At 41.4% G+C, this 16,117-nt stretch overlaps 1 protein-coding gene across 26 annotated transcripts in view; it reads right to left on the bottom strand.

Annotated features, from left to right (window-relative positions):
* The window catches only part of CLASP1 (cytoplasmic linker associated protein 1), a 277,455-nt gene that overhangs the window by 118,087 nt on the left and 143,251 nt on the right, over positions 1-16,117 (bottom strand). For all 26 annotated transcript variants that reach the window (XM_040474788.1, XM_040474793.1, XM_040474790.1 and 23 more), the window contains exons 9-13: positions 7,497-7,649; positions 4,510-4,583; positions 3,315-3,407; positions 2,257-2,402; positions 683-818 (exon numbers count right to left, since the gene is read on the bottom strand). In XM_040474788.1, coding sequence (XP_040330722.1) covers positions 683-818; positions 2,257-2,402; positions 3,315-3,407; positions 4,510-4,583; positions 7,497-7,649 — 602 coding nt within the window. The remainder of the gene's footprint in view (positions 1-682; positions 819-2,256; positions 2,403-3,314; positions 3,408-4,509; positions 4,584-7,496; positions 7,650-16,117) is intronic.

Raw genomic sequence — 16,117 nt, 5'->3', positions numbered from 1 at the left:
GATGGCTTTGGGTTTAATATTTCAAGTAGGCAGTGCAAACAGAACTAAAAATAATACAAATAAGTAACCCACAATGATTTAATCAGGAATATTCTGGATAGGTTTTAGCATCACCACGTCCCAGTTTCAAGGGTTGCCTCTGGGGAAAAGGGACTTGAAGGTGGGGAGAAGGTGATGTGGAGAATGTTCATTTTAAGCCTTTGTGAGCTATTAGGTTTTACTGGGAACGTCTATATAAATTACTTGGATAATTATTTAAATTTAAATAATGAGTGTTTAGAAACCTGAAAGGAGTATTTTGTTCCTGGGCTTAAACACAAGTAATTAAATAAAAACTTTAGGTGAGTAACAAAGCCACAAACACAAATACCTAAAGTGGAATGACTGGGAGTAAAGAACCAAGTGTAACCCCAGAAGTAGATACAGATATTCAAATATTTAAAGCCAACAATGAGTAAATAATCAACACATGAGTAGGTACACCATATTCATAATTCACATTATGGAGTATTAAAAAAAAAAGACTCCTATAGATAATTAAGGAGGGGGGAGGCTGATTTGTATATACAACATGGTTCCAACTGTACATAGTGTTGCTAATGAAAAATGCCTCTAGTACTGCTTATCAACCATCATTTATTACCACTTGCTTATTCTATGTATGGCCCCAAAATACACTTACCCGAATGATTAACCTAACAGCTACAACACCGGAAGTGGCCATAATTTTGGCACTGTTTGGAATTAAATTAAAGATAGTTGGCATGATGGCTTCAGCTCCATGGTCAAATTTATTTCCCAGAACTGATGACAGATGCCTACAACAAGAAATGAACACTGCACTGTAGCTGTATCCCTTGCAAACAGTGAAACAATATAAACCTCTTAACATTCTGTAAGGCTTTCCTTTAAAGTTATCTAGAGATAAAAGGCAAATGTCTACGTAAGACACTTTAAAAACACTTCCCGTGTGCATGCTGTGGACTTGGCCAAAAGACATTAGCCCATGAGCTCGTTCCTTTCATTTCTTTTAAATAAATCATTTCCAACTAATTAGTCTTAAAACAGCAAAAGACAGGGGCGCCTCGGTGGCTCAGTCGGTTGAGGTCCGGACTTTGACTCAGGTCACGATCACTTGCAGTTCGTGAGTTCGAGCCCCGCATCGGGCTCACTGCCGTCAGTGTGGAGCCTGCTTTGGATCCTCTGTCCACCTCCCCCCTCGATGCCCTCCCCTCACGTGAGCACGCTCTCTCTCTCAAAAATAAATATAACGTTAAAAATTTCTTTAAAAAACAGCAAAAGACAAATTGGTCATATACCAATTAAGTGTAGAGCTGAGAGAGCTCCCTCACCCTCTTCTCCTTTTGCCCTGTTAACCTTTCACATGTATTATACACGCTTCCATATCTGATCCCAGCCAAAACTGTAATAGACAGCTGCAGTACCTCCTTGCTGTTGCTGCTTCTTTGACATTCTGACATACTTTTCAACACAGAAGTTCCAGCTGCAAACACTGATACAGTTTTAGCTAGGGTAAAACTTTACTGTCCTATCTGCCTTTGACTTGTAACTTTATAGATACAGTACTCTTCTAGAAACAAACAAAAACTTTGATAATGCTATATCCTGCCAGCAAAATCAATGAAAAAGCCAAGAGACAGAAGTTTATATTATTTCTTTTTTTGTATTATTAATAATAATTGTGCTCGCTTCGGCAGCACATATACTAAAATTATTAATAATAATTGCTTCGAGTTTAAAATAGAGGCTTCAGAGCTAAGTCACTGAATAACATTTAAAATCTGTCAAACTTGGGGCGCCTGGGTGGCGCAGTCGGTTAAGCGTCCGACTTCAGCCAGGTCACGATCTCGCGGTCCGTGAGTTCGAGCCCCGCGTCAGGCTCTGGGCTGATGGCTCAGAGCCTGGATCCTGTTTCCGATTCTGTGTCTCCCTCTCTCTCTGCCCCTCCCCCGTTCATGCTCTGTCTCTCTCTGTCCCAAAAAAAATAAGTAAAACGTTGAAAAAAAAAATTAAAAAAAATAAAATAAAATAAAATCTGTCAAACTTTATGTAATTGGGCAGGAAATATTGTAATACTATAAAAGCACCAACAGAAGAATAAATGGAATAGGTCCTGGAGACTAGTCAGAAGGTACATTAAAGGGACCTGCTGGGCACATTCAACGAACCATCTCTGAAGCGCTGCAATAAGACTATTTTAGGATGTGTGAGAATCTAAAGCGTGGCAGTCCTTACCCCAATGTGATGCAAGCTTCCCGCACTACCTGAGACCGCAGGTCCTTAGCAGATAGTTTAAAGGCTCCGTCCAAAAGACGCAGATGTTGAAAGAAGTTATCGTACTCGGCGGCACCAGCCAAAAGTAAAGATCTGATCTTTTTCAGCTGGTGGAACGGAAAAAATTAAGAGGTACACACAACAATCCTTAAAACAGGATATATAAAACAACTGAAGCCAACAACTGTGAGAAATCAACATCAAAGTTAACTGATCTCAAAAGTTTTCCCAAAAGAATTCAGCCAATTCAGTACCTGCTACCATACTGAACAAATCCACATATCACAAGTAAGAAGTTGTAAATGTAGTATATCTCACAATTCTACAAAATAGATATTTTACTTGTAAACATTTTTGCTCCTCCCCTAAAGCTTACCTTCCCCAATACCCAACTCCAACTGCTATCCGTTAAATGACTCGAAGTTAGAAGCGATCCTACAGTCTTTTATATAGTATCCTCCAGTGTATCATTACTAAAAGGTTAGTCTGAGTTTGAATGGAACGTAGCAGTCATTTCACAGCCTTGCTTCCTGCCCAGCCAACCGCTGTAAAACAGCTTTCCTCAGATAAGATATGTACTGGGAGCACTGTAATGCTCCCCTCACATTTCATTAATCCACTTTTTTAAACAGAGGGAGAGAACTTTCCAACAAGTGATAGGAAGAAAGAAAGGAAGAGACGGACACACCCTGAAAATGCCACTAAGAAAAGCCAACTTAACTGGCCAACAGTCACAATTAAATCTGGACTAAGGCAAGAGTGGAGGCTGTCTCCAGACGTTCCACATTACATCTTTTTTAAAAGTACAGGATATACTTAAAGGCACAGGTTGGCCTGTTTTAGAAACAGGAAGAGAAATGAGGTACTCTACTAAAAGGGTAAGTGTAAATATGGTGATTTATATTTAAAACATTTACTACTTAAAATTCATCAGAGCTATACCCCAATTGCACAATTCAGTATTTAGAACATTGAAATAAATCTAATGAAAATGTAATCACATGAAGTCAACGGCTTACAGCATTTACTCTTTGCTCCCAATCATGCTTGTCATCAGATAATATTTCCCTAATCTTGTTTATGGACTCCTCCAGGTCTCGGCTGGAATAAATCTGTAAGCAAAATTAATTTACAACCAATGTAAGAAAATTTACAGAATCAACAAAGATTAGTTTTTAATTACAGAAAGTCAAGAATACTTAGTAATTTCATTTTTCAGAAGGAATTATGAGATAACCTCCAGATACATCTGTCTTCGAATGAGCTTCCTTCCCATTGGGAATATATACCCAATAGATTTGATGCTCAAATACAGATAACCATGCTTTGAGCACAGCTTCACCGTAAACTTAACAGATGATCTCATGTACAGAAGAGAAAGGAGCCGACTGGGGAATTGTCAGTGATGCACAAGGCCTTTATTACTCTTAGTATTATTTAGAACACCACATTTTACACGTAACTTCAACACTCTCTTGAAATCTTTCTCATTTACACTTACATCTTACTAATAAGGTAGGTAGGGGAATAATCAACCAACAGTGATGCAAGCTTGGAAGGTCAAGGACTTAAGGTAAGGCTGAACCCAAGCTGAGCCTATGGTGCCGGTTATCTGACTTACGGTACTTATGGCAACCAGGCAACAGGTAACAAGTGACTCACGCAGGCAGAGCACTACATTCGACGCAGGCTGAGGACAAGTGTTATTAGCCCCCAGTCAACAACAAAGGACACTGAGGCACAAAGCACTTAAAATGTGCATACTCCAAACGTATAAGTAATCCCTGCTGCGTCTGTTAGGCACTTAAATGAAGCATCAAGGTGGCATAAACTTGAGCTTTTATTAATCTGTTCTTCATAGCTTTTCAGACATCGCAGTCCTTGAAATTTACAAAATTTTCTAGGCATGCTTCTTTGTTCTCACACCTAGTCATTGATTTTTTTTTCATTTACGTGACCTAAGCCACAAACGTACTACTAGATCAAGCAAGCAACTTCTCTCCAGTCCCTACTGAAAGATCACTTCACTTCTGCTGTGCATTTTAGCAATACAAGGCACCGATGTCCTCTCATCTGCAAGTGCAGACCTGCAGTAGGTCTTAAGAGGTAAAAATACCTCACCTAGAAGGGGGCCTCACATATCATGTATCTGAAAACTAAAATTTGACGAGTAAGCCTACCTGTTTTTAATCAAACTCGAATATTCTCACTCACCTGTACTACAGGTACGTCATCAAATGCTTTAATAAAGTCCTCTTCATCAACAGCACCAGCTCCTTCTTTTGCAGCTATAAATAAGATTGATTTTCAAAATGTGAACGGTGTGCACAGGAGTAGTCTGAACACACACAATCCCCATTACATTATGGAAGATTTATGGCTTTTTTACAAGCCTTAATAAAAATTTAGAGTGTTGTGGAACTGACAAACATTACTAACTCTGAATATAGAGATGAAATGTCATGATTCTACAATACTACATACGTTAGTGTAAAGTCACTTAAAGAGACTACGTGTTAAGGAGGACAGTTAGCCTTTAAGTGACATACATCAATTATACTGCAGTCGTATATTAATCTAATAAACAGGTATATAATAGAAAATTTAATCCTTTGGGGAATAAATTAGGTTATGTTATTTTTAGGCATCTAGTATAACAAATTTGTGAAATATTCAAATAAGTGCTCAAGAATTTAACATTTCATTTCAACTTTGTATTACTCTCAAAACATTTCCATTTCCTTGAACACATGGTAACTGGGTCAATTTTTTACTTATGCACTAGTAAGAATTTTCCCTCCTAAAGGTGTTGTAAGATGCTCTGTATACTTAAAGGTTAATTGCTATCATTTGAGAGAGAGTTTTTTTCTTTCGCTAACATGAACTCTACTTCACACATGAAGATCATGTGACATTTTGTCAAATCTTTTTTTGTTTTTTCAGAATAAAGGTTTTAAAATTGGGGTTTAAGATCACCCTTGAAACCCTCATTGTTAATGATTCACACTGACAGAAACCAATTTGACAATAAATTCCATATTTAAAAAAATGAATTACACTGATTAGTCTGAGTGCTTTTCTAGTGTTTCTTTGCAGACAAGTTATTTGGTGTTTAGGGTCCTCAAAAGTAGACAAGGCTTTAAAGACAATTCTGGGAGCAATAAATGCGTGTCCTCACTTTCAATGAAGATTCCTCACACCGAGTTCATAGCTGTGGTCACATGACAGTAACATCACACCGTCACTTGGTGCTCAGTACCTGTTTTGGTACAAAGACTGAATCCCCCTGAGCAGACAGGTCCGGAGCGCTGCCCTGGATAAGTGCTGCATCACGTACCCACATACGTAAAGGGACTCAGAGACCAACCATGGTCCATGAGCCCCAGAATCAGACAAGGAGGAGTCAACAAGGAAATTCATGACTGCGGTGTTTAAACAAAATAGAAAAAAGGGTAAGAGCAGGGCCAAGATCTCTACATAATCTAGAGCTGGGACTTTTGGAAGGGGTATGGGTGCGGGATGGGAAGGAAATCAAAGGGGTCTAATGATGTAGAAATTTCGAAGCCTCATTTGTGGAACTGATGCCTCCCAAGAATAGATTTTTCCAATGAAAGATGAGAAAGGTGGTTCAGTCATAGAGGAATGAAATACTGGGTACATGCTGTAACACAGATGAACTGTAAAAAATTACCCTACATGAAAGGAGCCAGACACAAAAGATCACATTTACATGACTCCATTTCTCTGAAATACCTAGAATAGGCAAGTGCCTAGAGGCAAAATGCAGACTGCTGATCACCAGGGGCTGGGGGAAGGAAGAAATGGGGAGCGACCGTTTAAAGGGTCCGGGGCTTCCTTTCAAGAGTGGAAAAGAATTTTCTGGAACTAGACACAGGTGGTGGCTGCACAATACTGTGAATACATGAAATGCCACTGGATGGTTACCTTTAAAATGGCTAATTTGGGGCACCTGAGTGGCTCAGTCAGTTGAGCATCTGACGTTTGATTTCGGCTCAGGTTGTGATCTCGCAGTTTCATGAGTTCGAGCCCCGTATCAGGCTCCATGCCAACCCTGCAGAGTCTACTTGGTATTCTCCCTCTTCCTCTCTCTGCCCCTCCCCTGTCGGCATGCCTCTCTCTCTCTCAAAAATAAATAAGTAAACTTTTAGAAACTTATTAAAAATAAATAAATGGTTAATTTGATGTTTTGTGAATTTAAACTCAATTACAAAAAAAAATTTTTAACGCACCAAAAACAAACAAAAACATAAACAAAAACACAGATAGAAAGGACTAAGAACACCAACAAAGGCACAGCTTTTTCCTCCTGCCATCTGTGGTGTGAACACCCGTGTGTCGGCCATCAGCACAGCTACTTAACATGGAGAGAGAAGCTGGCAGCAGAGGCACCAAGCTGACAGAGGCACGACCCCAACACTCTAGGGCCAGCTCAGCAGGCCAGAAAGAACACCAGGAGGCGGCATTCTAAGTCAATCCTTCCCGCTGTTTTAACTTAGCTCATCCAGCCAAGCTCAAAAGCCCGACGTTAACAACCAGTTCTAAAGGCAGAGGCCACACAATGTAAAGCGAAAAGAGATTTGTGTGTCAATTTAACATGTGACAGCAAAATGCAAGTTGTGTATAACAAGGACTCAAATCGTCTGCATTGGGGAGTGGCAGAGGAGAGACTGAGACTAAGGTATCTTTGTAAATCAATGTTCAAAGCTTTAGGGAGCTGAGCCCTACCATTTACTTAGGTCAACATCCATTCCGGTTTCACAAGGAATAATGCTACTCGTAGGAACAAAACACAGAAGGCACACCATCTGACTTCTGGGAAGTCTCAGTGCTGGTAGACAGAAACTGACAAAAAAGTCCCCATGGTAATTGCAGGCCATCGCTGGAGCCTCGTGGACGAATAAAGCCATCAGGGTGCACTCCTGCCCTGGCTCCTAGCTATGCTGGCCTCTGAGCTAGCCATATTCTCCTACCGGCTCCCCCCTTACCAACCCGTGGCAACACAGCGGCTCAAACTTCTACCCTATCAGCACGGACAGCACAGTGCTAACATAAATCACAGTGAGTAGAAACATACTGCAAACAGGACCACTTCATCCCTGAAGGACAGACACGGAAGGCAGTACATCTGGTTTTAAGAGCTGGCAGAGCTGACTCTACAGCACCCCACTCGGTGGTCTTACCTGAAGACTTGGATCCAAGAGAGGAGGAACCAAGCCGGCGGGTGGTCCCCATTCCAACGTTTCTCCTTGAGCTGGGTGGAGCTTTGGATGATGTAGAACTCGCAGAGGAAGGTCTATTACCATCCACGGAATCTTCATCATCAAAATTTTTATCTGAAGAGTAAGCAGAGAAATCATTGTTTTAAAAAAAAAAAAGAAAAAAAAAAAAAAGGTACTTTTCCACCCGAATGTAAAACAACAAACTAGCCTTAGAGATGAACGGTGTGCCTACTCTTGGGATGTGAGGTGCCAGTCCGGGGTCTAGAAAGGCCTTAGGGTAAGTCCAGAATGCAGATGCAAACATCATGTTTGCTTTCACATATCTAGAATGCTCTCCTGGCTCCAATTTTGGAAAACAGAGAAAACATAAAGAAGAAAACAACCTCTCATAAAACCACCACCTCATACAATTACTTCACCATTTTGGCATATTTCTGACCTTTCTTGCATGCATTTTTTTTTTTAATAACAGCTGATGCGAGACTATACATCATTTGGCATTTTGCTTATTTCAAATATGCGCATTTTCCCAGGTGATAAAATATTCTTTGTAAATGCTGTCTTAGTGGTTGCATGGTACTCTGTGATGAGAAAATATCACAACTGAAATGGTCTTGCTAGGCATTCAGGGTAGTTCCAATACGTCACCATTAGAAATAACATTGCAACAAACACCTTCCTACTGGCATTTCTGTTTAAATTTATCACAATTTTAAGAAAAAAACCAAAACCTAGAAGCAATACCTACTGGGTCAAAGAGTATAAAAATTTTTAGTATACACTGCCAAATTTATTTTCAGAGAGGTCATGTATTTTTTTTTCCCCTGGAAGTTCAAAGAAGTGCCCAACTGGTCACACCTCTGCCAACACAATATGACCATTTTTATTTTTATTTATTTATTTATTTATTTATTAAAAAAAAATTTTTTTTCAACGTTTATTTATTTTTGGGACAGAGAGAGACAGAGCATGAACGGGGGAGGGGCAGAGAGAGAGGGAGACACAGAATCGGGAACAGGCTCCAGGCTCTGAGCCATCAGCCCAGAGCCTGATGCGGGGCTCGAACTCACGGACCGCGAGATCGTGACCTGGCTGAAGTCGGACGCTTAACCGACTGCGCCACCCAGGCGCCCCACAATATGACCATTTTTAAATGTCAACAAGTTTGACAAGAGGAAATAAATGCTTCCTCGTCAATGTTTCATTTCTCTTTTGTTGGAGTTGAGCACTGTTTCTTCATTAATTCCAAAATTTTCTAAGCATTAGTGGATCCAAGGAATATTCCTTAGGTTGCATTTAAAATTAAAAAGAAAAAAAAAGAAAAGGGCGCCTGAGTGGCTCAGTCGGTTAAGCATCCGACTCTGGATTTCGGCTCAGGCCATGAGCTCCTGGTTTCCGGAGTTCGAGCTCTGCACACTGACCACACTGAACCTGCTTGGGATTCTCCCTCTCTCTCTGCCCCTCTCCTGCTTGCGCACACTCTCTCTCTCAAAATAAACAGACCTTTAAAAAAAGAAAAAAGAAAGAAAAAGAAAAAAACATCTTTGGGCTTTTAAAATAATCAACATATTTAGGAACAACATTCGGATGACACAATTAACGCTATCATGGTGCACTTATACAGAGTACCATGGGCTTATACAGCAACTGTGAGTCATTCAGGAGGCTTAAACAGAGAACCAAGAGTAATTTAAAATAAAGGAAACAAACATCTGTAGCTGGCAATATTCACGATTTCTGAATAAGGGAGCTAGATCTTTTCCAATACATCTGAAGTAAATAAATGTCGAACAGAAAACACAAATACAAGCCTGTTTTCTTGACCTGTTGGCTGCTTGGTTCAACTATCAACAGTCAAGTCCGGTGTCTAATCATGACCCTACTGTTTCTCACAACTCACCAACAATCCACTTCAAACTACACAGCTTCTTTACAGCTGATCCATCCTTCTAAATGCATATCCTTGTGCAAATTACCTGCCTTCAACATTCCTTTAAATTTCCTAGATCACCTTATCAAGCAATCCTCTTTCACAGATGGTTCCTTTAATACACACATCACTTTCCCACTGATTCAGATGTTCACTGGTCTATTAGTATCGACTTACCTATGTGGATTCAAAAGGTGATTCTTGGACTGTAAGCATATTAACAAGGTCCCTTCCAAGAGTAAAACTGAGTCTGATGTAAAGAACGAAAACAACCCAAAGGGAAGGTCAACCACTGAGCGCTGCCAGTATTAGCAGTGACAAGACCTGCTCTCAGCCCATCCGCCCTCAGGGGAGCTCTAATCACTACAGGAACAGTTCCAGTCTGTGGGAAAGGTGCATAATGAACAGGGGAAGTAAAGACACCATCATGCTTCACTCAGAAATTCATGTAAAGTCTGTGTAATTTTTCTAACATGGGCAGGCACTCCACTGAGAACTATATTCACTTAGTGGAAATTATTTTCAGAGGGCCCATGTCACTGGATTTCCTGGGATTTCTCTATTGAAGCAATGATGGATTTTCAAGGACCAAACTCAACCTCTTTCAGCAAACAGCCAGAAACCAGACAGGGTACATAAAACAACTATTTCAGATGGGACAAGGGACAGTGCAGAACTGTGAGCCCTGAGAGGGAAACAAACCAGGTGAGCTACATAGTTACTCAACTTCCCGCCTGGAGATAATTCCCAGACCACCAAGTACAAGGAACGAGACCCTAAATTGAACCTAGGAGCCTCGGCAAGTTGAGAAAACGGAAATCAGAGCTCAGGGACGCTGAGGGGTCAGGCCGTAAGGTACAGGCAGAGTACTAGGAAACAGGAAGCTACACAAAATGAGAGCTCTAGAAATGTACCAAGTTCTAGGCCATCATGTGGGAGTACAATTCCGCACAGAAGGGAAGGCGAAAAATGACCAGGAAGCTATAAACTGAACAATTCCCAATGTCTGCACAAAGTAGGTCAGTGTTCCAGCACCAGAGTAGAATGTTCTTGGAGACTCACCCAAGGCACTCAGTGAGACCCTGCAAGGGCAGGCCTTAATAGTAGGGCTGAACTATTTCTGGAGGGAAGGTTACATTAAGCCTACCCTATCAAAGTTTAAAAACAGGCCTCAAGGGGGTTAGACGTGCAAGTAACTTAAAACCGCTCTGCCAGGGGCGCCTGCGTGGCTCAGCCAGTTGAGGTCTGACTCTTGATTTCACCTCAGGTCATGAGATCCCAGGTTTGTGGGATCCAGCCTCATGTAGGGCTCCATGCTGAGTGTGGAGCCTACTTGGGATTTTCTCTCTCTATCTCTCTCTCTCTCTCTCTCTCTCAATCTCTCTTTCTCGCTCTCTCTCCCTCCCACCACATGCCCACGTGCATGCGAATGTTCTCTTTCTCTTAAAACAAACGAACAAACAAACGAAAAAAAACTGCTCTGCCAAAGCAAAGCAGAACATTCTTTAAAGGAACATAACAAATGCAGACACTTGACAATATAGCATTCACAATACACAACACCTAATCAAAATTTCATCAAGAGAAGGAGAAACACAAAAATGTGGCACACAATCAGGAGGGGAAAAAACATCAGAAAATAGTAACCAATTAAGAAATGACAAAGATGATGGAACCAGCAGGTAAGAATATTAAAACTGCTACAACTGTGTCCAAATATTAAGAGAACAAATAGATATAATGAGAAAGAAGGTTTTTAAAAAATTTTTTTTAACATTTTTATTCATTTTTGAGAGACAGACACAGAGCATTAGCCGGGGAAGGGCAAAGAGAGAGGGAGACACAGAATCCAAAGCAGGCTCCAGGCTCTGAGCTGTCAGCACAGAGCCTGATGCAGGGCCCGAACCCACAAACTGCGGAATCGTGACCTGAGTTGAAGTTGGGCGCTTAACTAAGCCACCCAGGCGCTCCTAAGGTTTTTTATTAAAAGGACCAAATGGAACTTCTGGAAATTAAGAAAACACAGTATCTGAAATGAAAATTTCACTGAATGGGATAAATGCAGATTAGACACAATCAGCTGGAAAAAAAAACAAACAAACAGGGAATTTAAACACCTAGCAATAAAATTTAACCAAAATTAAGAAAAGAAGAAAGCCTGAGAGAAGTAAATAAGAATAGAAACTCAGACCTGTGGGATAGTAACAAGCATCAAACACACATGAAATTGTACTTCCCGCAGGAGCCAGAGAGAAAAAAAAGACACAATACCTACACAGGAACAAAATGACAGTGGGCTTCATCAGAAACTGTGTGTGCCAAAAGACAAAGGAACAGCATCTTGAAAATGGTGACAAGAAAGTATTAACCTAGAATTCTCTATCCACCAAAAATTTATCTTCTAAAAATAAAGGCTAGGGGCATCCTGGTGGCTCAGTCGTTCGGTTCAGGTCACGGTCTCACAGTTTGTGAGTTCGAGCCCCGCGTCGGGCTGTGTACTGACACAGCTCAGAGCCTGGAGCCTGCTTCCGATTCTGTGTCTCCTTCTCTCTCTGCCCCTCCCCTGCTCACGCTCTGTCTCTCCTTCTCTCAAAAATAAATAAACATTTTAAAAAATTAAAAATACATAAATTTTTAAAAAGGCTAAATAAAAATGTACTCAGACAACACCAAAAAAAAAAAAAAGAATTCATCACCATGAGACCTGCACTCCTAAGAAATGTTCAAGGGAGATCTTCAGGCAAAGGGAAAATGATACCAACCGAACACGTGGATCTACAACAGAATGAAGCGCACAGGAGATTGTAATCAGGTGGATAAGAAGACTTTCTCCTCATATTTTAATATCTGTGAGGGACAACTGGCTGCGTAAAGCAAACATAAAAGCCCTCAACATTTAGTTTCTATTCTTTTGACATCCTCCTGTCCTGGGCAGGTAACCTGGCAGCCAGAGGAAGGACGCCTGTTGGCAAAGGAACGTGGGGCTTGGGCTACGGGCTGCAGTAGGGGGATGCCACGCGGACACTGGCAAAGCGCGAAGAGAACGGAACAGATTCGGCCCTCAGCGGGCCTGTATTTCTAACAGTGAATTATAACTTGGCCAAATGTACTCAAGAGGTCACATAATGATGTGATGCCCCGAGGAGGAGTGTGTTTCTTCACCAATGTCTGCATGGAAACGCCTCCCTAGGAAGGGAGGTGGGGGAAAGGGTCACCGAGCAGCCAGTTTAGTTTTTTTTAAATGAGCTTTAAGAGTCCCAATCAGTCTTTTTATTTACTCCCTTTGGAAATAAAATCTAGCACACTTTCTGATCGTTGTTCCCCTCCCCCCACCCCCAACCAGATTAGAAGCAACTAAGTATAGGAACAGTGAGAAGGGGGCATGGGTGTTAAGCACAGTGATGTTAATGACAAGTGACAGTTGAAAGCCCGAGAGCTACACAGAAGGTAAAAAAAAGCAAACACGCGACTAGAAAAACCCCCGAACCCAAACTGCTCCGAATGCCAGCATCAGCACAGAGGTCGAATCACAGTCACGCAGCCTGAGAGCACAGCAGCGGTTGCTCCCAACCGCAAGCCTGTACCATCAAGATTCAATGGTCTCCATGTGACCTGTGTACTAACAGAGAAAGTAATTCACATGTTCTGTTGGAATTAGAAATCCAGGGGGAAAGGGAAAAGAATGTATTCGTTTTCCAGATTAGCAGCTGGACACACTGCTTTACATTGAGATACTTCACCCGAAAAGGTGTTTGGAGAATAACAGCCAGCTGGGCCTCTCATTTGAAAACCAACACAAAATAAGTCTGCCCTGTGCTTCCCAGAGTTTTGAACACCCAGAAATTAAAGTCAAATTAAAAAGGAGGTCAGGCCCTCGGAAAAGTACCAATTCCAATTAACTAGGAAATTCTCTTCTACAGAACATGTTCTTCCTTAACTGGACAGAGAAGCTGTACTCGTATCTGTGTCTGGCTGTGGTCACAGAGCGGATCCACTCTGGATACAGCCCCGGAGGAGCCTCTAAGGCCCAGGTTCCGACAGAGTGCTTTCTCAACAACTAAGCAGCCCATACCGAACTCTACTTGTCATTTAAACCCCCTTTTTGTTAGGGTTTCAGCTGAGCAGACAAACATTAGGATACAACCTTTTTTCCTACCTTTAAGACAAAAACATGTGAAAATGAGTATTTTTAGCTATGCTAGCTTGTGCCACTTACATTAGTTTAAAATTTTTTCACACTGTTATGACAACATATGTTACACAGGAAAATGGTCTCCCTGAGCCCGAAGGAGTAACTAATTGATTCTACCTCTAGCCTCCACTGCAAAGAGTATCATCTGAGGGTCACTACTGCCACTGGACAGTCTGCGGCAGAAACCTGAAACAGGCTAATTGAACCTTCAGTTCCTAGCCTTTTAATCCTTTCTATCACCTGGGCTCCATTCCCCGCCGCCCCGCACCCCCCCTTTTACAGCACTGGGACAAGACGTTTTTAAATGACTCATCAAGTTCTTACGGAGTGACAGTGCAATTTTCATCTAACTCTCTATCACCGCATCCCTGGCAACCCAGTTAGTAGGCACAGTGGAATGAAAGACAGCAGCAAAACAACACGCCCAGAAGGGCCACTGGCACCAAAGAGATTTTAGAACACAGAAGAGACAGGACCCTTTGAAGAAACAAAAGGCCAGAGAACAAACACAGTCATCCATGTACCCAGAAGGAAACCAGCAGATTTCTAAACATGTCTGTGAACTTGTTTTGCATGAGTCTTGAACTGTGGTCAAGGGGCTGGGTAGAGGGTGGAGGGTGGAGGGTGGAGGGTGGAGGGTGGCTGTGGCCGGCCTGGAAGGCAGAAGCAGTCCAATGAGCCTCAGGGACTCAGCTTCTGAAATCCCTGAAGAAGCCCAAGTAGGGCCGCAGCTGCCTCAGAATTGAACTTGAATCGCGCTGGATAGGGAAAGGCATCAAGCGGCGAGCCATAGATTCTAGGGGTCAAAAATGATCAGAAAGACCAGTATATGCACAACTGTGACTACAGGTTTGGGAACAGGAGTGGCAAGAGAAACTCTCAGTCTAAAGACAGGACTTCAAGTTTAGTGTCTGGAACCTAGAATTACAAGCTTTGGATTACACGGCCCATTTAGAAAATTTATACACTCACCTATGAGGACAAACAAAATGTCACAGAAACTAAGGAATGTCTGTTCCATTGTCCACCTGCCAGGAAGGCTAGGACCTAAACCACTTCTCTCCAGAGGCAGGCTTTGACTACTGGAAGCCTGATGGGAAGGAAGCGTCTCATTTTCGAAAGCAAAGACAACTAACTCTCTGTTTCACTGAATCAGGGTCACTTTGTGGAAGCTCATATTCCTGACAGGCTTGCATTTTCACCCACTCCCTTGTTACGGAAATTCTCCTCCAAGGGCGTAAGAAATGTGGCAGCCTAGTAACTAGAATATAATTAGCATTCCCAAAAGAGGCTGCACAGAGACCTGATAATAAGCCCAAAGGCTGGCTGCTATTGTAAATATCCCAAAATTTCTTGCTGCTTGATCTTTCACAGATCCAAGGCTTTGCTTTCTGCAGTCTTGCTTGATGTGCCTGATATATTCCTAGGTTACTCCTGAAAACACTCGTCTGCTGCTGGCTGATGCTCTGGGTTCTTGCCCAGCTCCATCCAGGAAGAGCCAACCATGCCCTTCTCCATGCTATGTGGCCGTGTGTCTTTCACCCCATCTCACCCTATTACTGGCTATGTGCACAAACGCGTGCCAGGCCCTGCGCTTGCTACTTTGCACATTCTCATCAAATCCTCCTGACAACTCTCAGACTATCATCACTCCACTCTTGAAAGTGAAAAAACTTAAAGCATCCAGGCATAATGGGCCCAAAGTCACATGGCTAACTAGAAGGAGGAATAAGCCCATGTCTGTCTGACTCAAAATCCTATGATCCGAGTCACGATAATAAATGACAATCAACCAAAAAAAAAAGGCAATTCATATAAACTGGCCACTTACTATGTGCTGAGCACTGTGCTAAATGCTTTCTGTGCATTATTTTAATTCTTATAACAGACGTTTGCTTACTTAAAAAAGTTATTCACTTAAGACAATTTCTTAAACACACAATCATTAATATCTCTTACAAATATCCACATAAAAATCCTCCACAAAGTACTAGGCAAACCAAATCCAGCAACACAAAAAGAATTATCATCATAGCCAAGTGGAATTTATCTCAGGAATGTAAATTACAAAAATAAATCAGTTTAATACATTGTATTAATGGAATAAAAGACAAAACCACATGCTCAGTAGATGCAATAAAGTATTTGACAATAACCAAAATGAAACGCTTTCAAGCTAAAAACACAACAAAGATTAGAAGGGAAATCACACAAAACACACTATTAACATCGTATCTAATGGCAGAAGACTAGATACTCTACCCCCAAGATCAGGAACAAGACAAGATGCCTACTCTTGCATTTTTATTCAACGCTGTACTAAAGGTTCTAGCCGGGGCAATCAGGAAAGAAAGAAAAAAACCTCAAGATTACACAGAAAGAACTAAAACTATCTCAATTCACAGATGACATCTTTTTTTTTTTTTAATTTTTAATTTTTTTTTTTTTTTTTTTTTTTTT

This window comes from Herpailurus yagouaroundi, unplaced genomic scaffold (assembly GCF_014898765.1).
Source record: "Herpailurus yagouaroundi ecotype Mexico unplaced genomic scaffold, PumYag 140, whole genome shotgun sequence".
NCBI classification, from domain to species: Eukaryota; Metazoa; Chordata; class Mammalia; order Carnivora; family Felidae; genus Herpailurus; species Herpailurus yagouaroundi.
This window is presented reverse-complemented; position numbering and strand designations above follow the sequence as displayed.